A 22307-nucleotide genomic window follows, 5' to 3' on the forward strand; every position below is an offset into this window, starting at 1 on the left:
AAGATCCCCAACCCATCTACCCAAAAATCAACAGCAGTTGATATATAAGCAAAAAGTTTAAGGAATAAGGAAACATGAAGCAAATCTCTCCTATAATATCTATTACTTATCTTAGCCTCTGGTAATCTGTGGTTTAAGGACGTCATGAGCTGTGGTTGTACTCGGGCCACTGCTTCCATACTGACCACATGGCCTATTCCTCTCTCCACAGGTTTATCTGGTTCCTTTTAGAGATCCATTCACACTTTCAGCCCTGCAAATATCTTCCTGCAATGATTTATTTCATGTATTGATGCATCTTCCTTCTTGTTTCTTTTAGACATGCTGCCCAATGACTTACCTTGGATCTCTGGATTCGCTGCTCTATTAGGAACTGTGAATAATAATTTCCTGGTCACCTTCTCCATAAGAAGTATGATTTCATAGTCACATTGTAACTTTCTCTCTGCAAACCTATTCACTTACAAAACTACCTTTTCTTTAAACTGCAGGGTCCTTTTTCCCCATCTTGTTTCCTAGGAATGGGAGGACTGGGGAAGTAGTCTTTTCTAACTAGGTTCCCTAGCACACTAAAAATGACCATGTGAATGAGACCACCACACCCTGAGTGGGACAGAATTTGAATAAATACTAAGCATTAAGACAGCTTCCTGGGAATTCATGAGCTTTAACAAGCCTGTGTCAGAACTTCAATTCCCTAACGATTTTGGTGCAAAATTGTGGAATCTCTGCACAGTTGCTATACTAATTTGAGTCTGGTTACTGATTTTTGACAACTATCTTTGCTTAACTCTATAGTCAAGGGACATTCACAGGTCTCACTGTAAAACCACATGAAAAAGTCATGAGCTACTCACATCAATAATTGTTTTCTGCTGAACAACCACAGCATCCTTCTGAATGAGATTTCCTTGTACTGTGGTTCCAATATGAAAAATTGAGAAAATTATCAGAATAAGATTAATTTACTTTCATCCCAATTCTGAATGACATTGGGAACAGTTAATTTAGAAGACCATAACTTCAAGTTGTAATGACATGCAGGCCATTTTACTCATACTGAAAATGTCGCTGCTCTTCCAGTTGTCAGAATCTGTTGAAGTGCGACTGTCATGATGCTCAAATTATTAAAAGCATATGTGTAATTTATAGTTGACCGAGAGACTTGTTTTGTAAAACAAATTATAATCTTACAGACTTTCTGTTGTTGATGTTATATGGACTTCTAAAACTTCACAGTGAAAATGCTTCAGAGTGGGGCCAAATCATTTCAGGATAAAATTATCAGTGTGAGCTACCTTTATTCACAATAGGTTAGAATACTCTAACTATTTACAAACTGGTGCCAAAACTGTTTGTGGATTAGACTTCATATTAGTACTCTTCAGAAAGTGGCTTATAGAGGGCATGCAGTAAGAGAGCATTAAAAACAGCTGACTGAGCCCCATCTATAATTTTAAGCCAACTTGGAGATTTCACATGTATATTGCTGACTCTGTACACTTGAAGCAGTAAAAATGGACTGAAAGACCCCTTCAAACCTAGGCCTCTAGACTCAAACACAGCCCTTGCGTGTCTGCTTGTTGTGGGGAGGACAGCAATTCTGAGCCTGCGTAGCAACTCCTGTGACACAAAAGGCACCTTCCACCATCTTCTGCACCCATTTTTTGTTTCATCATAGGAAGTAATTTTACAACTCTGCCTAAAAGAAATGGTTGTAACACATTCTAAGTGCTAATTAGCTTCAAAAGAAAAAATTACAGTCTCTCTGCATAAAACCTAAGTACTAGAGCAAGCCTTCCCTCCACAGGATCTAGATATGTACGTGCACATGGAGATACACATATCAGATTAAAAAAACCAAAACATTCTCAGCTTTAAAATAAATTTTAATTGTTAACTCTTGTCTGAGTTCCAGTGGAGCTTTTGTGCACACATGTTCTCACTGCAAATGATGGAGCACCAGAAAGGCCATGCATGAGAAGCTGTGTTCTGAGGGTTATCCGGGACTAGCTAGATTCTCCCAGAACTCTCACAAGAAAATCATAATTATGGAGAACTCACCATAACACTACAGATCCAACTGATTTAAAAGACATCTGGATTTACTTCTGGGTGTTCTGTTGAACTGAATCAATGCCAAACCCTCTGAGATTCAGTCACTGCCATTGCACACACTGATAATGGTGCAGCAGGAGGCCAGTAACAAATACTGACTCCTTGAACAGCCCAGCTGCTTCAGAGGTCTGCCCACCACAAACAGAGCTCAGCTCACTATCACTGTTACCTTTGCTGTCACTCCCAGTTCCTCTGCTTGTTTTTCGTTCTGCATGATTTTAAATCTGAGAGGGGGTGTAAAAATTGAGGATCTATAAATGTTCCAGCTCTTACAGACATTAAGTACTACCCCTTGTTTCTTCTTTGCTGAGCTCCAAGACTTCAAATCCTACATTAAAATCTTCTACTGCAAATGACTGGTTCACGAACACTCCACAGCACACACTGCATCCCTTAGAACATGAAGTGGAAGTAGAGAATGACTCCTGTGAGTTGGTTATGCTCACTTTCAACAAGCAAAAAACCTCCAAGCGAGCTGTAGAGTTGTGATGAGACAAGCCCCATGTACTTAATAACAATATTTGTCACCACTGCCGATTAGTATTTAAAGAGCAGTAAAAAAACCCCAAACCTCTAATAAAAAGATCAAGGTGCTTTGAACAATTACACACCTGGCAACACAGTAATGACTACCCAGAGTAATGAAGCTAAAAGCCCAGAGGTAGTAAGACTACTAAGGAAGTTTCCAGGGAAGTGAGACATAAAGAAGTATAACACAGAAAAAGAAAAAAAAAAGGGAACAAAGAAGTATTTTGTACAGAGGGTTTTTCTGACAAAACGCCTTCACTGAATCATGGAGAGGAAGCGAAAGCCAACAAAAGAAGTTAAAAATTGAAGGAGACAGATTTCTTGGAAGAAATCAGAACAAAAGAGAGAGTAGGAAGGAGGAACTTACACACAGAAAGGGAGATTTCCCCTACTAGGAAATACACAAGGACCCACTCAAGTGGCAGAACTGAAATGAGTAACTGGTTTGTGGACCAGCAAGGACTGGGGCTACTTCCTTCTGCACTACCGAGAAGGAGGAAGTAGAAAGAGAGAAATTCTCAGTATTGCACAAACCAAACCAGCACAGTCATTCTTTCATCTCTCTTCCTCCAAACACTGGCCAAGTAAGTAGAAGCAAAGCACAAGCCTACAAATTTACTCACACACACACATGTTTTGGATAAAACTGTAGGAATCGCTGGAGACAGTAAGACAACTGTTCATTTCCAGAAGTCCAGTAGGTCACTTTTCACACCTATTGAGCTGGCTCAACAAATCACTTCTGGCTCTGCCCCAACATTTTCACCCAGGACTTGTGCAATTTTGTTTCTGAGGATCAGGCCCTGGTTATGTTTTCTGAACCCTCTTCCTTTACCACCACCACATCTGTTGCTGGTGCCCAGGATGGCCAAACCGTGCGCTCTGGAGTCTGTATGGAAGGAGGGTATAAATATCACAGAATCTCTCTGCTGGCTTGAGTTGATGGAAACGTTCTTTAAAGCTCAGCATCAAAGGATTCACTTTATAAGCTGCAAGCCTTGGTTCTTGTGCCAGCAGCGAGTTTTCCCCATAATTAATTAATGCTGTATTAATTGTGCATGTTCCACGGGCCTGTTGAGGAGGTGTGGCAAGGCCTGCACACACAGATCAACCTTTCTGGTGCAGCCAAGAGAGGAGCACAGGAAACTGGAGGTAAAACTCCTCTGGGTGCCTACAAAGGAATACTGAATAAAGCAATGTGCTGAGGGGCTATGGAGGGGTACATGCTAAGCCCTGCCAAGTCATTCCAGCAAACCAGAAGCAAGAGGGGCACGGGGGGATCTGCCACCAGCTGCACCCTTGTGCAATCTGCTTGGCTCCAGGCCAGCCATGAGTGTTGTTAGCCGCCAAGCAGCCCACGGCAGCTGAGTGCCCTCACAGGCAGGATTTGGCCATAAGTCACAAGATCCTGTGAAATTGCTGGAAGGAGAAAGGGGGAGGAGGAAAAGGGGGATTATTTCACCTCCTCTCTGCTGTGTTGGGCCCCAGCTCTCTGCTGGCTGCGGGCACTGAGGAAGTGGCACCGTCACCTTGCCGGGGCTTTGGCCACCGTTCAATCAGTGCTGCACATCCAGCCCAGCACATCCACCTCACCCACACCCCAGGAAAACCAGGGAGAGCTCAGGACAGGAGCAAGTGTGAAAAGAGGATTACCCAGCCACCAACACCCACAGGGATGATGCCCATCCCCAGCTGTGCCTCAGGATTTTGCTGGAGACCCCCATCCATCACAGCTATGCAGGACATGCCAGCAGCACAGAAACCTGGGACTCACTAAGGTCCAAGTGGTGCTCAAGATGATTTACAAAGCACTCTGTAAAACTCTCAATGCAGAGGATGTGTATATATATCTTCAGCTGTAATCTGAATGACTTGTACAGCCAGCTTGAAATCTAACTTGCAAAGCCATTTCCACATTAGCTCTTGAAGCAAATTTATTCATCTCTATAAATTTTTATGGGGGTAAACAATTATTTGTTTCTCTGAAGTTACTGTATGTTTGGTGTTCGCTTTTTAAAGAATTAAAAAAGCAGGACTTGCAAGGGAAAATTTTAGCAGAAGTCCAAAGTGAAAGGCATAAAATTAAAAATACATGAAACAGAACTGTAAAAAGGGGGAAGATAATGCAGAAAATTCAGAAGGTTTATAAACTAACTGCACAGAATTGTCTTAGCAAGTTACTTTTAGAAAAAAGGAATTTATGTCTAACCATGCATTTGCTACAGCATATCCACAGCAAATGTGAAAAAAAATGCAGTTGAAGATCACACTACTTATTCTGAGATAACAAAGCACCTAAACAAACCATAGAGAGTACTCAAATATAGGCACAAGCAAAAGCATTAAGAATTCTGCATAAAGCAGGCAATACTTTCTCTTAATGAGGGAGACAAAATGCAATTTATGTTTACCATATAAAAAGGTGTGATTCTTTCTTTTACAGTGTTGTGAGAAAGATGAGCAGAAATAGACATCTAAGCTTTAGAAAATTAAACGTATAAATGCAGACGAAAAACTTTGCTTCTTTGGAAGAACTTTTATTGTACACTGTCCCTCCTTTCTTTCAGTAATTTGAAATAAAAGCTAAACAGATCTCCCTACATTTTTAAAAAATAAAAAGGTAGCTATTTACAGCTGCATTTATTGGAGCCATTTCCTTATCAGGAAGTATGTAGCTGGGAATTACTATCCGCCTGCATCGGAAATTCTTTCAGGAATACAAAAACCCAAAAAGGAAATTTCCCTTCAAAAATATTCTGTGCTGTTTTTGCTGCTGTTGGGCATTTTAAAATAAAATGTCAGTGCTCTGATGATCTCACAACCCCTTTGGGATGTTTATTCTGCAAACAAGAAGCTTTAAGACACTTGAGGGAAACATTGAAAAAAATGCTTCTAAAGAACTTGAAGAGGGAGAATGCTGAGAACACAGTAAGAAAATAACCCTTTTTATCAGGATGCTGAGACAGTGCAAATTCATTATCAGTGCTATAGCATCTACCTCTGAAATACCTGTGTTTCTACAGTTCCTAGCCCCTCCCAACTGAACTTCTGTGGCTCAGTTCACATGTTCCCCCTTCACCCTCAGGGTAGGAGTGGTGCATAGTCCAAAAGACACTGAAACTACCACTCCTCCTTAGAGAGGGGATGGAAAAAGCCCATATGGGGGTACCACACCCTCACAGCACCAGGACAGGGCAGAGTCCATGCAGGACATGGGCAGATAAATGCTTTACTGCAGGAGAGATCCAGGTTCTCACAGCCCATGGGATCCAGCGCTACAAACACTGCACTTGGGATAGTGAATCTCCAGCTACAAAGAACCCCTCAGTAAGCTCTCAAATTGAAAAGCTTCCACTGTCTCCAAAGCAACCCCCATAATTTTGCCTTTACCCTTCCTCTCCACTGACTGAAGAATACCCCATACTGTGCCTGTGGACTCTAAAGGGAGGAAGAACATGTTGGTTAATCATTGGAGATATTAATTTAATTTCTACTTGATATAATTTAACATTTTCATTCTCTGGTCTGTATAATTGCCACAAAGCTACCTGACCATGCTGCCAGCGCAGAGCAGACACTTTTTTTTTTTTCAGTGGGATACAAAAGCACAGGGAGATCAAAACTAGACAGGCAGATGGAGTAAATAAAGCAGAGTGCTTCAGGCTATTCCTGGGATATGACTTCGATGCATAAAAACTCATGAGGAAAGATTTGAAGTTAAGCAAGTTTCCTAAAGCTTTGACTCTCAAAAGCCAATCAGTGGTGATTGTTTATTAACTCAAATCATCAACCATATGCCTATTAAATATATAACTAACTCATAATTACTTGAACAAGGATCACTGCTACTTTAATAGCACCATGCTAGTCCTGCACAAAACATTTTACATGAGAAGTGAGCATATTCAAATTCATTCATCCCATAAAAGTGCACAAGCATTCCACAAGGCTGGAATGCCTGATGCATTAAGTGCTCCACCCTCCCAAGAACCTCTGGAGAACAATACTGAAAAAAGGCTTTTGGCTGAGGTGTTGGACTCGGCCTCCAAATCTGGATAGAATCATTTCACCAAAATTGTCTTCAACAAACTCAAGAATCATTTAGTCCTGTTCCAGCAGTAAAATGGGGAGTTCTAAAAATGGCATAAAACCCCATTTAATGGATATTTTACCAGGCTGTATTTGTTAAGCACCAGAAGGAGTGGCAGCACAGGAGAGGAAAGACATAAAAGTACAGCAGAAGGAAATCCAGCTCCTTATAAAGGGCACCAAATAATTGTTTTCTTTCTGTGTGTGTAAGCACATGACCTACCACATTAATTCCTGGGACCTCAAAGCTACAGCAGCTTTCTCCTTAGAAACTATATGCCCCTCTCAGTGCTGGACAGAGCTGCTCTTTTCCAAGAGGCAGCAACTCAGCTCTGTCAAAAGATCATGATGCTGTGTTGCTTCTGCAGGGTTTTCTACCACACTTGTTTTGTGGCAAGGCTCTCACCACACAATGGTTTCTTATTGTGGAGTTGTTAGTCATGGCTTACATGCAGTTTCTCTTCTGTGTTTTCTTTACTAGTACGGCTGTTTATGAATGCTGCATTCTTTGCATTCAGTTTATTTCTTACAAAAAATAATTCTAAAAAGACAGCATGGAAGCATTTATAATGTAATACAAATGAAAAATTAAACAGACGTTTGGGATTGAAAGAGAAAAGCAAGCTAATTTTAGGTCCACTGATCTTGAGAGTGTCCCTTTAAGACAAAGCTAAAAATGCTTCAAACCCAGCAATACCATAAATGTCCTGCTGCTTTTCCTTCTTATTCCTCTACAGTCTTTCCAGGGGAATTCCACAAGGGATCAAGCTTGTATCCCATATTAAAGTGGCATGACTTCCTTTCCCCGCTGAATAGAGGAGAATGCGTATTTTGGAGATTTAAAACCCTACAGTGGAGCTTTCCAAAAGGGTAAAAGACTGCTTAGCACCACTAGGACTCCCACACTGCTTTCCAGATCCTGAAGCACAGGTCTCTTTGACCTCTCACGTCAGGACTACTTTGCAAGCTCCCACTGAGGCAGGAAGGATCTTACCCCTCCACACGCTTCAACCGGGAACTTTCAGTGCAGGAAACTGCCGTTAACTCTGGGCAACAACCAGGCACACTGGGAAGAATAAAAACCACTTGATTCTATAAACCCTCAAGGAGCAGAAATCAGCTCACAGCAAGTGAGCTCCCTTTACAAGTTTTTTCACACTTAACCTGGATGCTTCTGCCACAATCACCAGGCAGCAGTAAGGAATTAAGAGATTTAGGGTTAAACTCACCAGCTGTTCGCAAAAGTGGCAAGTGAAGGGGTCCTGTGTCACCCCAGTGCAAACCCAGTGGAAAGGTGGCTAGGTTCCTACAGGTGAAGAATGAAGACCATGCCAGAAAAATGCAAAGCAGGATCTTCATGACCCAAAGGCCACAGTTTTCCCAGTGGAATCAGTAATGGGGTTCCACTCTTCCCACAGCAACACAGTCCATATAAAACATTATCATCTATACTGTGCCCAGCCATGGCACAAGAGTGACTCAGACTGGGCTTCCCACCCATCCAAGTTCCCTGTTCGGATGATTTCTTTGAGGCTGGCCTGAGAGATTCACTGTTAGAAACCCCTGGGATGCAGGGTGGAGCAGATGAGTTCAATTCAGGTGAGGACCAGAGAGGTGCCTGTGGAGCAGCCTACCTTAAAAGTAGGCACGATCAGTGCTTCCCCAGCTCTGGATTTGCATCCTGTTTGCCCAACAACTCAACACAGCTCAGAGTCCTGAAGGAGCTTTGCTGGGGTTAACCAAAGTAATGGGCACTGAGGCTGACAGGATGGCTGGCTAGGATTTCCACACTCCAGTCAGCTTATCAGTAGATTATTAACAGCTATAAACTGAAAGATCAGGAGGCACTCCTGGATGGACCCTCTCTTCATAGCTCACAATAAAAATGTCCAAGAATAGCCTGTGGTAGAAGATAAAGATGTAACATCAAGATTAAATACTGCAATAAGCAGTGCCATTGCCATGCTTAATTTTTTTCTCTTTTTTTGTAGTGGGTTGATATTGGTTACATGTAAGGTGAAAAGCAGAATAGGAGAAAAGGCAAGGGCGGTAAGAGGGAAAAACAAGGCTTAAGTAGCCATGTCAGAGAAGAGCAAAGAGAGGTCTAGGAGAAGCCAATCATTTGAGAAACAGGCCAGTCCAGGTCCCACAAAGATCAGTGGGAATTTAACCACTCATTTCAGCAGAACCAGGATTCTCAGCCACTAATTTGACATTCTGGCCACCTCTCTCAGTCCCTTTGTCATATGAAGCTTTTATTTTATTTTATTTTCCCTGTATGTGCGTCAGTCAATTTTGTTCCACGAAGATCCTTCCAAAGCAAATATTTTTATTGCTTGCTGCTCTAAATGTGGCTTAGGGTAAAGGGCTTTTTTTCCCATCTCACTGCATACTTTCAGTTCAATGCATTGAATATTCTAGTAACTAAATAACAATATGCTTAATGCTTCAAAGTGGCTTTCCAGCTGCTAGCCAAAATTGTAGAATAATTAACAGGTGCCAAAGGATTAATAAAAGGAGTAGCATAATTAATAGACACTATACAGAAAAGAAATGAATCCTTGGCAATCCTGAGTGTTGTTGTTTCTTCCTCTTTCTCTTAATTGTTTCCTGCATTCCTTTAATAAGAAAAAAAAATAAAACTAGTGCCCTCAAAACACAAATGATACATATAAGCAACAATGCATGATCAGAAGAAAGAAACTGGCAACAAACTGCCTTCAGGTCTAATAAATGTCTTAGTTTAAAGAAACTGCCCAACAACCTGTCCTACCCTACTACTCATGTCCACACAGAACTTTATTGCAGTACGTGGTACAGCTAAGGTCACAAAGATGCCAAACCAATACAGAACCACTGGACTAGTTCCCACCAAACCAGAGTATTCAAACAGCCATGCAGAAAGACTCCTATGAAACACTTGCTAAAAACTTAAAGGCCTTTAATATAATCATTGCAGAAAATTAAACAAATTTCCATTCTGAACTTAATGAGGGAAGTAGAACAGTCAGTAACAACAAAGGACACAGAAATACTGAAATAAAAAATGTGATCTCACTAGCTGTCTGTGACCAGGTCTGTATTCTGTGAAGTTTATCCAAATCAGCTGTGACCTGTAACTTCTCACATACTGGAAAACCAAAGACCAGAACCCAAGCCTACACTGGAAACAAAAGGCACTCAAAAGATTTTACAAATAGGTCTTTAGCTTTCCCCACCACCACAACGCCCCAAAAGTGAGTGAATCAAGACAACACTGCAGTCTCAACGAAAAAGTTCTCCCCTAGGAGGTGATGCATGTACTGTGACATCTCGAGTGCATCACTGCACTCTGAACATCAGTGCAGACTGTTATGGGCTCAGCAAAAAAGGCAACAGCAAGAAAAATTAGTTGTTACCAAGAATAATTGCTTTATGCACAGAGAAAAGTATGTGAGAAAAGTGTGTGCAGCGTGTCTTACTATGACAATGGGTTGCAGACATGTGAAGGATGCCAACATTAAGGAGAGAAAAATAATTAGTTCAGAGGAAAAATGAACTAGTTTTCATTTTTGTATCAATAGAAAATTCTGAAATCTTTGCCCATGAGATTGCTCTTCCTAAACAAACACACACATGTTCCCAAGAGAAGATGCCCTTCAGAGATAAAAATCAAACTGTACAAATCAACATAAGTGTGCAAGGAGGAATGATGCTGCACAGGGTCAGAGCATGCAACAAGTCCTTTCTCAGCACTGAGATTTCTTCTGTCTTTCTTGCTGAAGTTTTATATTGAAGGAGACAAATGAAAACCATGAAGCCTGTAGCACATATTTACAGCTCTGTAATTCAGAGCATATTAACAGACACAGGGAAGGGTTCTCATATCCATCTCTTACATGCTGTATCCTCTGTCCAGTTCCAAGAACTTTTTACAAGTTCTTTTTATTAGCCATAACATAAAATAAGTAGCTAATGACATTTTACCAGATGAGACAAAGAGATGGACTTTTATTAAAGTGGAATAAAAAAAATACAGACCCCCCCACCACAAAACTGCACTAACTTTCTCTGTGGGAAAATGGAGTGTTTCCCCAGAGATAAGGGGTATGTAAATAGTTCCAGAGGACTTCCACCTACCTCTACATTTTTCATTATCATGATACCTGGGCAGTTTCAATTATTTTTCAAAACATTTAAGAATTTTTGCACTCATGGGCCTATTTCATCTTACTGTGGGGGAGCTAAAACAAGGTATCCAAGGTCCCAGAAGACACCAAGGGCAGTACCTTGTGTGCGAGCTGAACTTGCTTCTCTTCAATCCTCAGTAAAATTGTCCGTTTTCCAAACACTCCTTCTATCTGACTTTAGTGTAGTCTAGTGGAGATCATACATGCTGCAAAGCTACCATGGCAGACATACCAGGGACAAAAGAACAACTGTTTCCTGACTACATCCTTGAAATGTATCATCCTTGATATTCCCCATATCCCCACTGGCATTTTTTTGACAATGCCCCCAATACTCTGTTCCTAGTGGATGTTAGGCAGACAAGTATGTTTGAAACTATGGGTCAAAAGTCCCTTACAGAGAAATGCAGCACCAGAGAAAGGTATGTTTTATGCAGAAATTATTCTGACTATCCCAGAGATTTAACGTTAAGACTGATCACACTGCATTTGTATACAATAGGCTGGGGAAAAAGCAGCTACTTAAAACATAAAAGGCTGTGTTAGAAGGAGAAAGTACCTTCACATCACCCCTAGAAAAAGGTGTTTGTCTATATAATTTTTGCTCTGTTGACCAAAGAGAAGGAAGCTTGTAGCAAAGAGAGGTCTGCATTCCACCCTTCCAAACTGCACTTTTTTCTCCCAGCCTCTGGATAAAATCCGCTCAGCCTCCTTGAGGCTCATTTGCTCACTAGGCAGTGAGAAATAATTATCACACCAAAGGAAATTTCTCTACTTATTGTTCTGATACTGTTGGTGTTTTCAGAGTGCTCTAGAATTTAAGAAACGGTGAAATTTCTTATCAGAAGGCATAAAATTGCCTGAATCCAGAGAATGCTCTACATGTTCAATTTGTCTCTAGATCTCTCCTTGGGTCAACTGCTCTTTTCAGCAGCACCTACAGCACAGGTACATGGAAGATGTGTGAGTCAGGACTGAACCCTGCCTTGACTTTGTCTAATGCCATCAGAATGTCATAGAAACAGAAGGAGTGCAGGCCTGACAACCTATCAGCTCTGTGTGTGTAAACGGAGGAATTTACCACATCTCCCTGTTGTACTGGAATGAGTGAGGGCTGAAAGAAGTTATTACACTCCATATAAACAACAAAAACAAGTGTAGAGATGGAAACAAACAAAATCTCAGACCTAGAAAATCCTGGGACTTGGCAAATCTAAACCAAACCTTCACACACAGCTGAACTAGAAATTAGTACTTTTACCTGACTTCTGAGGCAGTTTGGATTTAAGAGCAAAGCTGTACCTCAGACATATGTCTAAAAATAAACAAATAAACAAAATATAAGTGAGAGGAGTCCATGCAGGAACTGAAAAACCCTGTATTAATACCTCTTAAAACCTCATCACATGAAATCCAAAAGGAACCGAGTTATTTCTATACATGGTATTAGCAAGACTACTGGAGTATCATCTTCATTTCTGTTTTCTTCAGTTTAAGAAGGATGTCTGAAGTGGGAGACAGTTCACAGTGGTGATATAAACAGAATTTGAAATCTGAAAGCTTAACAGGAAGACTGACAGCCTTAGGAACCTCTCTTCCTATCCAGGTTAGTCAAGAAAAGGTTAAGAAGTGACTATTTAAAAACACCCATATCAGGAGGAGTCTTTCGACAATATTTAGCAGGAAAGGCGATAATGAGATCTAATAGTTGGAAACTGAAGCTTGACTAATTCAAACTATAAATAGGGCACTTAAAAAAAAGGCAAATAAGGAGATAATTAAGCATTAAAAGAACATCTAGAGACCTTATATCCTCCTCATCACTTAAGTTTTATACATGAAGAGCAGAAATCTTTCTGCACATGTCATAGCTCAGTTACTGGACCTAAACACAGTAATTACTGCATGAAGTTTTGTAACAAAAGTTATAGCAGAGATAATTTTAGAAATTCAGAATGGCTGCTGCTGGCCTAGCTATGAAGCTATGTACCTGAAGAGTGGTTTAAACAGTGTTTGGGTGGTATGTTGGTTGACAAGTGTTTTATGTCAATACTAACTGCATACTGAGCTACAAAATGCTACACTCCCATTGACTACAATTAGTAAGGCTATGTGAATGTGTTCCATGTTGTTTATGACCTCAGACACTAACTTTATGGAAGGCTATTTCACAGATATTTCATTATTAATCATCTGTGCTTTTACACTGCAAAAAGTCAGACTGGTGTAGAAATACTAAAGGGAAAGAAGCCTTGCCAGTTTAAAAATATGCCAACCAAGAGAACAGAAAACCAAAACAAGAGTCAAGGTGAAAGGTTGGATCACATTCTAAAAATACTGTGAAAGAAGTCTTCACTGAGAAGAAGCTTTATGAATTCAACACTATCCAGCATGCTGGCTACCTGATGGGAAGGAAGCAGGTACAATATGTACCACCACTTCCAGTATCAAGTGTATCTGCCTCCCTGCCTTATTTATCTGCCAGACACAGTGGGGAGAGCAATAAGTAACTGGACACCCAGCTGTGATCCTGGCCGTGGAGTGGACAGACAGGCTCCCACAGCAGAAGCAAACTACCAGCTATTGCAATGAGGAAAAACCCAAAAACATCTGGGGATAAACAGCACCAGTAGGGAGAAGAACTGCTGGAGAAAAACTGCTTCTGTGTCAGGGTATCTTGTGCCTACTTTGGGCAAAGCATAGAAATGCCCTCTAAGTGTAGCAGCCAAGTCCTCCCAGGGCCAGGGGAACAGCTGAGCAGCTTCACATGCATGCAAGCCAGGCCTGGGAACTCATGGATGCTCAGGCAGGGACCAGGCATGATCAGAAACACTACAGCAGCAGCTCCCATTCTCACCAGGAAGCTCAGAAAACTGAGCCACCCAGGACATGTGAGATGTGAGCATGGGAGCGAGTGACTGTGGGGCAGAGTAACTCAATGGCCAGCAAGAGAGTGAGCACAGGACTACAGTTTGCAAACAGAAAGGAATGTATGTGGAAGACAGCTGAGGATGAGAGTGTCTTGTGATAAACATGGACTTACCCCTCTTCCCCCCCAAAAATCCCAAACTCATTTGTCAGAGGGCAAAGCACAGTTTTGTTTGCTCCTGGCCCTCTTGTTCATTGTTGCTTAAGCATCCCACCTGACTAAAGTTTACTTAAAACATCTTTATTTCCATCAGTACTGCTTCCCCTCCAAAAAGGAAAATTCCACTCTTCTTGTCCCCATCCTAATTCACCTCTCACTGTCCAGCAGACCTTGGCCTTTCCTATCTGTCAAACACTGAATCATCTCAGCAAGGAAGTACCTGGCTCTCACCTTGCCCTCAGCTCCAGTTGTTGTTCCAATGTCAGTGATATCCAAGATCCTTGGCAGCATCCTTTTGTGCTCAGCTAAGCTCACTCCTCCTCCTTCCCACTGCCTAAGGCAGTACTCATGCTCTACACTAGAGAGCCTGGGCATCACAAGTATTTGAGACCCCCTCAGAACTTGAAAATAGCCACAGCACAAATGTGTTCCACTTGCCACAGCTGGCAAAACTCTGACCTTTGTGTTGCAGAACATAACTAAGCAATTCCAATGAAGTGGAAGGAAACACGGCACTTCCCATCAAAATAAACCCTCCATATTTGTGCCTGTCATGAGAGACAGGCCAAATGCTTGACAAGGGGTGCAGGAGATGGGAGGGGACATTCAGCATACTGTATTTAAGCATAATTTTCTTCAGTTAAAAACAACAGCTAGGAAAACCAAACCAGCAAGAGCTTATTAAAATAAAAAAAAAAAAAAATTAAAAAACAAACATAAACCCAAAACAAAAAAAAAAAAAAAACAAAAAACACAAAAAAAACCCAAAAAAACCCCCAAAAAACCCAAACAAAAAACCACCCCCAAAAAAATGTATAAAGCCAGGGACTTCCCAGCTCTCTTCCATAAAACCAGAAATAACTCCTCACCCTGCCCCGCCCCCTCCTCAGTCCAAGAACTTAAGCAGCCTTGTGCTGACACTCACGCAGGTGTGCTGGCAGTCTGATGGTGTCTTCCTCCATCCTGATCGCTTGAGGCACTGGGACATGTAGTGGTGATGAAGTGTAATTTGGTACCGGGCTTGCTGGAGGTGTGTACGAAATTCTTTCCTGCTGTTAGAAGAAAGTGGGGGGGGGGAGAGAGGGAGAGAAAGAGAGAGGACAACGTGAACTTTGGAACAGAGGTATGAAACCATGGCAGAGGAGGTGGATGTGGGTGGAAGGAAGGAAGTGTGTGCCTGGTGATGTGAGCAGCAGTAGTGATGCACCAGCTGCCCATGGAGCCCCAGAGCCCACAAAGAACACTGGTGGCCAGCGCTGCCCAGCAGTGCAGGGGAGCCAAGCACCTTTTATGATTTATGCTTTCAGCATTAGTTTTCAAAAGAGCCATGAAGTTTCCAACAGTGCTCTCAGAAATTTTCCATGGGAGGAAAGGGGAAGTGACATGCTAGTGGAGAGACTCCAAGGGTTTTATGTCAGTGAAAATCTGACAGCAACTCCTTGATACATGCATAAGCACCACTAAAGTGCCCAAACCACTTAATCTTACACTAACAAATCAGTCATGATCTGAACAAGCTAAGTGTTTAGCACTATACTCCTTCCTACCTTTTTAAAGACATTAATCAATAATTTTGTCATTACTGCAGAAAAACACATCACTAAAGACTACTCTATTTACCATCAAGTAACGTAGTACTCTTGTTCTTGCTAAACAAGCTACTATTACCGTCTTTGAAGTAGTTTAACTTGCAACCAAATATAGTCAAATAGAGTTAAAGGGCAACTTGTGAATGTTGCATTAGTTTCAGAATTGTCACAGTTAGGTTTTTACTTATGAAAATGCCTGATGAGAAATCTAAGACTGAAACTTCATGTTATCTGATGGGAAAATTCTTCCATATTCTAAGCCTCCAATCATGTACTGCAATCATAGTACAAGACATACTCTTTGTAAATAAATATAGCCACAATTTTACAGGAATCCAGTATCATATGCTTCCTGGAAGGCAATGCATGTTATTCTCCAAAACCATGCTACTGACATGCAACGATGCCAATGCAAACAGTATGGATTTACATCCCTGCACATACAGAAGCAGAAGGAGCTACTGTAATTTCTGAGCATTTGCAGGACAGTGCGAGTGCAGCCTCTCACCCTGACCTTGATCTCCAGCAAATGGAAAACACAGATTTAGTGCTGGACCAAGAGAAGGTAATTGCTTCTAGGATAAACCACAGCATTATCATAGCCATGAGACAGGAAAATAGACTGAGGCTGATAGAGGCACCTGCAGAGTGTAATGTAAGCACCTTTGCCACCAAAGGGAAGGGGAGGTTTTCAAAAAACTCTGCAGGCAGATTAGGTGACATCCAAAAATAAAGGGAACACCTAGAAAGTCTTGCAGCCACCACTTCAAAGCAAGCCCAGTTCATTCTTTTGCAAGGTGCTGCTTGCTGCTCAGGAGTTCAGGCAGAAGCAGAAGTTTAGCCTCAACATCAGGAGTCCCACCACAACACCCTATAACCACGTGGCAGAAAAGACTGACAGGATGTAGAGAACAAACTATTATATATTTAGACATTGAGAAGACAGGCCTGTTTCACCCCACCAGCACTTATTTCTGCAAGTATGGTCTCTGTGGCTGTCAGCTCAGTACTTTTTAAAGAGAAATTGTTCAATCTTATGTTCCTGTCTCCCACAAACTCAGTTTCTTTCTGCTCATTACTCTCCAGGCAACAGCAAACCATTAGCTGGCATGAATTCAGTTTTTCGAAGTTACCAAATGGGTATGTTCATTGTGATGCAATGAAGGACGCACCTGTGGAGATACAAGGCATTATCTGGTTTTCAACTTCCCCAACTCAAACCGGCTGACTCTGGGCTTCCCGTTCCAGAGGTGTGGCTCTCCGTGCTCATCTGCACCTCTCACCCGGGTGCACAGCACCCCTGGAGGGGAGGGACACCAGGCGCTTCCCAGCATTTCTCTGCTGCGATTCACAGCACAGCTAATCAAACCACACTTCAGCTGCTCACTTTGTCCATGGAGATACTTATAAAAAGAGGAACACTTCTGAAACACAGCCGCACAGATGTCTGTCTCTGTTAATGGGCACTAGAGGATAGGTGGGAGATGTGAAGTCCTTTTCCTCCCTCATGAAGAATGCAGGATACAGTCCAAGCTCAGGTCACATTTCATGCCCACTGAATCACCATTGCAAAGACAAAGTGGCATCAAAGGGTCTCCTCACTGCCCAAGAGCAAATGGAAAATGAAATTAAATCCAGAACCTGTCCATTTCTCTCAAGACCCAGGAGGTGCTGTATCAAACCAAGGCATTATGCTTCCAGTATGTGCTGCCTTTACTGATCAATCTCCTAAAGGCATACCATAACTTGATTTATACCATGACAGTTTCATTGAGGTTTACTGTTTTAAACAAATGCATTTGATTCATTGTTTCGTAGTATTCATAAGGACAGGACAGCCAAACCAAACAAGATATGGAACTGCAGTTACTTTTCCCACACATCTTGGATGTCTACAGTACTGTGTGAATTACTATTTGCAGAAGGCATTTTACAAGGCACGAAGGGGAGTTAGTTATCCAATTCCTATTAGTGCCTTTGAAATGCCCTCTCTTGCTAATCCTGCATTTTTCTGTCAGCACCTTTAGCCTAAATATCAAAGCAATTTACAGACATTAGGTAAGTCTTTTTCTTTTTCTTAGACACACAGACAACCTGAGTTACAGCAAGAGCACAGCTCAAATGAGCTAAGCAATTTCAGAGTTAAGCTGTCTTGAAAAAGGACAGCATGTGCCTCTCAAGGGTAATATATTTAACAGTTGCATGCTGAAAGAGCTGCCCTTTAACTGCCCTGGACAGATTTTCAAAAGGCATGGAATGGTAATGGCACAGAGAGGACAAGACACTGGGCTTGTGTAAAAAATTAGCTTAATCCCTGTTTGCAGCATGGGGCAGTAATGTGGCTGGCAGCAGAACTGCAAACACCAGTCTACTTCTACAACCTGCCCCTGCTCTGTGCTCAACCACACACAGTGCCCAGCCTGCAGAGCCAATGCACAAGGTCACATGTGCTTATCCAGGCTTTCTGAGGCTTTTTAGAGCCACATTTCCAGGAGGCACCTATTGTGCTTACACTACTGAGAACAGATTGCCTTAATCTTCACAACTCCAGAACTGCCCAGTGCTTCTCTCTGTGGAATCCAAACAAAAACATGGTTGGTGTCTCATGCTTCTAAGGTTAATGCAACCAGATACTCTGCTACTAGCAATTTTTCTGAAAGCGCTTCCTAACTAGGCAAGTTTAATATTTCCCTTTGTATTAAGGCCAAGAATGGTAGGCTTGTCCAAGCTTGGCCACAGCTTTGGAGGAAGGATAGGTAGTGCTGGTAGAACCTGCATGAACCTTGCATGTTCTTGAGCAAACAGCCTTGCTGCAGCTTAATCTACTGGTTAAAGAAACAAAATCAATACACATTTGATGTGGTCCTGTGAGATTTTTGGTGATGAGTGCTAAGGAAGAGCTTGGAACTACCACATTCCATATTCACCACCTGCCAGGGGACTCTATAAACATCTAAACCTACAAGTGACCAAATGCTCAGCCCCAAACAATTACCAGCCAAGAAATTTCAAAATAGCAACTCCTGCGCATTTTGCCAGTAGCCACAAAGAGGTGACTAAAACAGATGGCATATTGCTTGCTGTCATCATTTTTGATCGGTTTCTTCAGCTCACAGGGAGTCAAGAAAGCTTCACCATGAAATTTCATGTTGCTTACAGTAATTGAAGAGGTATATGAAGTCAATTTTTGTGGAAGGCGCTCCCTGAGGTTTTCTCTGGTGGCTGGTACTCCAAGAGTGCCACCAAGCCAACCAGCCAGGTCTACTGAGAGTAGAACATGCTTGTACCTGCCCAATGGAGTAGAGACAGGCTGAAACACATGGCTAAAAATCAAGAGAATCTATGGGTTCTTTCTCTTTTTTAAATATTCAGCTGCTGAGAATGCCATAGATCAAACCATCTTGTCTAAATCATAAGTTATGCTGACCATGACTATGTAGTAGGTCTGTATCAAACAGCTGCCTAGATTCCCAAAACCATCAAAGCACACACTGATCTCAGTTTGAAGAATTGGGGTATATCCTTCACTGAAAAAATCAACCTTAACAGAATTTTCTGTCAGGAATACAAATAATTCATATTGCTAAAATAAAAATATTAATAAAAAATTAAAGTATCAAAATTAAATTTAAAAGAAGTCTAACAGTTGAGGATGAGGGAGGCTGCAAATAAAAATAGCTTCAGGCTTTTTATATAATTGCACCCTTCTGAACTCCAAAGCAACAGCCTTGCAATCTGATAGTCTTTTTGTCCCTTTACTAAGTTCACTCAGATGACAGGCACAAAGAATATACATGTTTTTGTAGAAATGAAAATAAAACACATAAGGAAGTCTGCTAAGCAAGCTCTTATGTTGTCCCAATGACATGATTATTTCAGTAGCTGGATAGGTGGTATAGTGAAACTACCTTTTTTAATAGATAAAGCAAAGAAATTCAATAATTTTTCAGGAAATCAAAACAGCCAATGTGATCTGCAAATACCTTATGCTGGATAGAAAAGGCAGCTGACCCTAATCACTGTAAAAAACTTTCTTCTATACTGCACATAATGATACCACATAGGGAGAAAGGAACTGAGAGTGAAAGCTGACACCCATCTGCCTCCCAGGATGCTCATGTATCTGTGCCATGAAATGGAAAGTCAGGCTAAGGGACCAGGAGCCAGGGGTAACCTGTGAGGGTCTGACTTTCCCTACTGTGGATTGTCATAGGAGTAGGTAGCTCAAGTATAGCAAATGGGGAAAAAGCACCTTAGAGACAAGGGTGGCTGGAAGGAAATGATGTGGTTGCAGGAAAAATTCAGAAGGCCCTGAACATCTGGGCACCCAGCAGGGCAATGACAGCAAACCAGCCAGAGCAGCACAGGGGAAAACAGCAATTTAAGTAAGTTAATTCTTAGAGAAGCAAGTGAGGAGAAGAGGAAAGGGAAGGCAGACAGATGCACTCTTCAACCAGTGGTTTGTATGCACTACCACAGCTGCATATGAAAGTCTAGAAGATGGCTATGAGATGAGTTACATGGTCTAATTAGAGGGAGCAAGAAGGAAATCAGAGCCCCTAATGGAGTGTATAGCACATTTGGGGACTTTGATCAATGTTACAGTTTGCATACTCCAACTTCTGCCAGGGACAAAGGCTCAGGCTCAAAAAAAAAGCCAACAAAGGCTCTGCAGTAACAGGGTATGAATTCAACTCTCCACTTCCTTCCTTTCCCCCAGCTGCTGTTGTCTCCTTAATTTCCATGGCAGACATCTCCTAATTTTTGATCCCATTAATATAGCAATTCATGTCAAATCTATAGCAGCATAATCAGTACACTATCAGTAATTACAGAAATTAAAACAAACACAGCTCTCCGGAATGGACCTTATGCAAAGCAGCACTGGGAAAAGATTAACATCTCCTTTCTTGGGCAGAGAGCAGAGATTTTGTCAGTAACCTTAACAATTTTGTGAAGTTCAGTCCCTCCCTGACTCCTCCCTCCAGCCTGTCCTCCCTGCTCAGGGGCAGGTGATGGCTCTCATGTCTCAATCCTTACTCAAGCAAATAAATAATCATAGTGGTGTAATGGGAAGGGGAAAGGAGACACTGGGGAAGTTCATGCTTCTCCCATAGTGATTACAGCCACTGTCCTAATTAAATTACAATTGTACAGCAGCAATACCAATGCACTCAAGCGCTATGAAAAGGCAACTTGAGGAGGTCAATGCTATCATTGGAAATGCCTTGATACAGTTGCATTATTGTATAAGCACTCCAAAATTTTTCAAATTAGCAAGTATTAAAGGAGCAAAAATCTAGTTGAGCCACATGCTCAAAAACTATTTCTTCACTGCTAATATGGGGGAATAGAGAATAGAAGAGGCTATGTGAAGACAGTATCAGGTAAAACTAGAAGACCAAGTTAAGGCAAAAATCCCAGTACAGTTCATCCAAGGATCAGTCATTTATAACAAAGAGTTTAATCTGTAGTTATCCCAGCTAGGCAGCAGAAAATACATGAGAGGCAGGTTCTGGTTCAGAATTTGGAAGTGGAATCATCATACTCCACACGGGAGTAAAGCCTTATCTATCTACCCACCCTTCTGCAGCAAGGCTCCAAGAAGAAGCAGTAATGCTGGGACTTGGCCCCCCGACATATTACTTCAAGGCAGAAGTCAACCATGGATTCAATTGCCTGACATTAAGAAACTATATGCCCCCAGTCCTTTTCAACATGCAACTCCAAAATTTGCATCCTGGGGTTGTCACTGCAATATTCCTCTGAAGAACTTGCTACTGACCGTTGTTTAAGGAGGGCACGGAAAAAGCTGGACCACTACTGTGAACCACAGGGTCCTTTTGGCATCTATACCATGATGTTTCGGTACACTCACTGCACACAAAGCACCACAGAAGGCTCAAGAGAGACAGTTAATTGTACAGCTAGGGGAAAAAAAAAAATCCCACATGAGGCTTTGAAGTACTGTGGCCAGTGAGTAAGCAGCACAGAAGCAAAGAAGGCAACAGCAAAGAATTTTCCAGGCTTAGCTGCACATCAGAGATATTTCACTGCACTTTTTGTGTTCTCTTTTCTAAAACAGGCGGGGCTGAGGAGCCTCATCTCTGTAACATACGGTGGTTGTACAACTCTGCCTTTATGCGTGGGAATTAACACCCTGAACACCCTAACTGCAGTCATGTGCTGATTTCAGGGCAAGATTCCTGGAGGCCATGAAACTGAGATGGGGAGACTAAGGGGAAACATGGTGTACAGGGAGCTGCCCTCTCATGTGTTATGGGAAAGCTCCTCTTCTTCACCTCAGGGCTGGCATGGCACAAGTATTTTTACTTGGTTGCATTTGAGCAACCAAGCTCAAAGTACTTTGATTTTGAGCTGTCAAAGTCGCAATGTTACTATGCATTTAAATACACATCCAAGGACAATCATAATTTCTGAGATTCCTACCATGGATGTGCTTTACCTTCTGAACATTTCTACTGAAGCTACAGTTATTATGAACAGTGTCCTTCACAAAAGAGGATATCAAATATTTACATAGTGCAAATCACAGGTCAGAAATGTCACACAGATGAGGTCAACTGAGTCACTGTCCTGGGATATCTAAATGTCCATCAATTAAGTAGTGGAAAAAACACGGGAGAGCAATTCACATAAAAGTCATAGCTTCTTTTAATCCTCAGTCACTAATGGAAACAGAATTCCTGTGGAGCTGCAACATCC

General features: G+C 41.8%; 1 protein-coding gene across 2 annotated transcripts in view; it reads right to left on the reverse strand.

Moving 5' to 3' along the window:
• Positions 1-22307, reverse strand: part of ETV6 (ETS variant transcription factor 6) — a 128689-nt gene that overhangs the window by 71083 nt on the left and 35299 nt on the right. The window contains exon 2 of one of the 2 annotated variants that reach the window (XM_015628709.3): positions 14918-15044. In XM_015628709.3, coding sequence (XP_015484195.1) covers positions 14918-15044 — 127 coding nt within the window. The remainder of the gene's footprint in view (positions 1-14917; positions 15045-22307) is intronic. The other variant, XM_015628710.3, reaches the window with a different exon arrangement.

Source organism: Parus major, chromosome 1A (genome assembly GCF_001522545.3).
Source record: "Parus major isolate Abel chromosome 1A, Parus_major1.1, whole genome shotgun sequence".
Lineage (NCBI taxonomy): Eukaryota > Metazoa > Chordata > Aves > Passeriformes > Paridae > Parus > Parus major.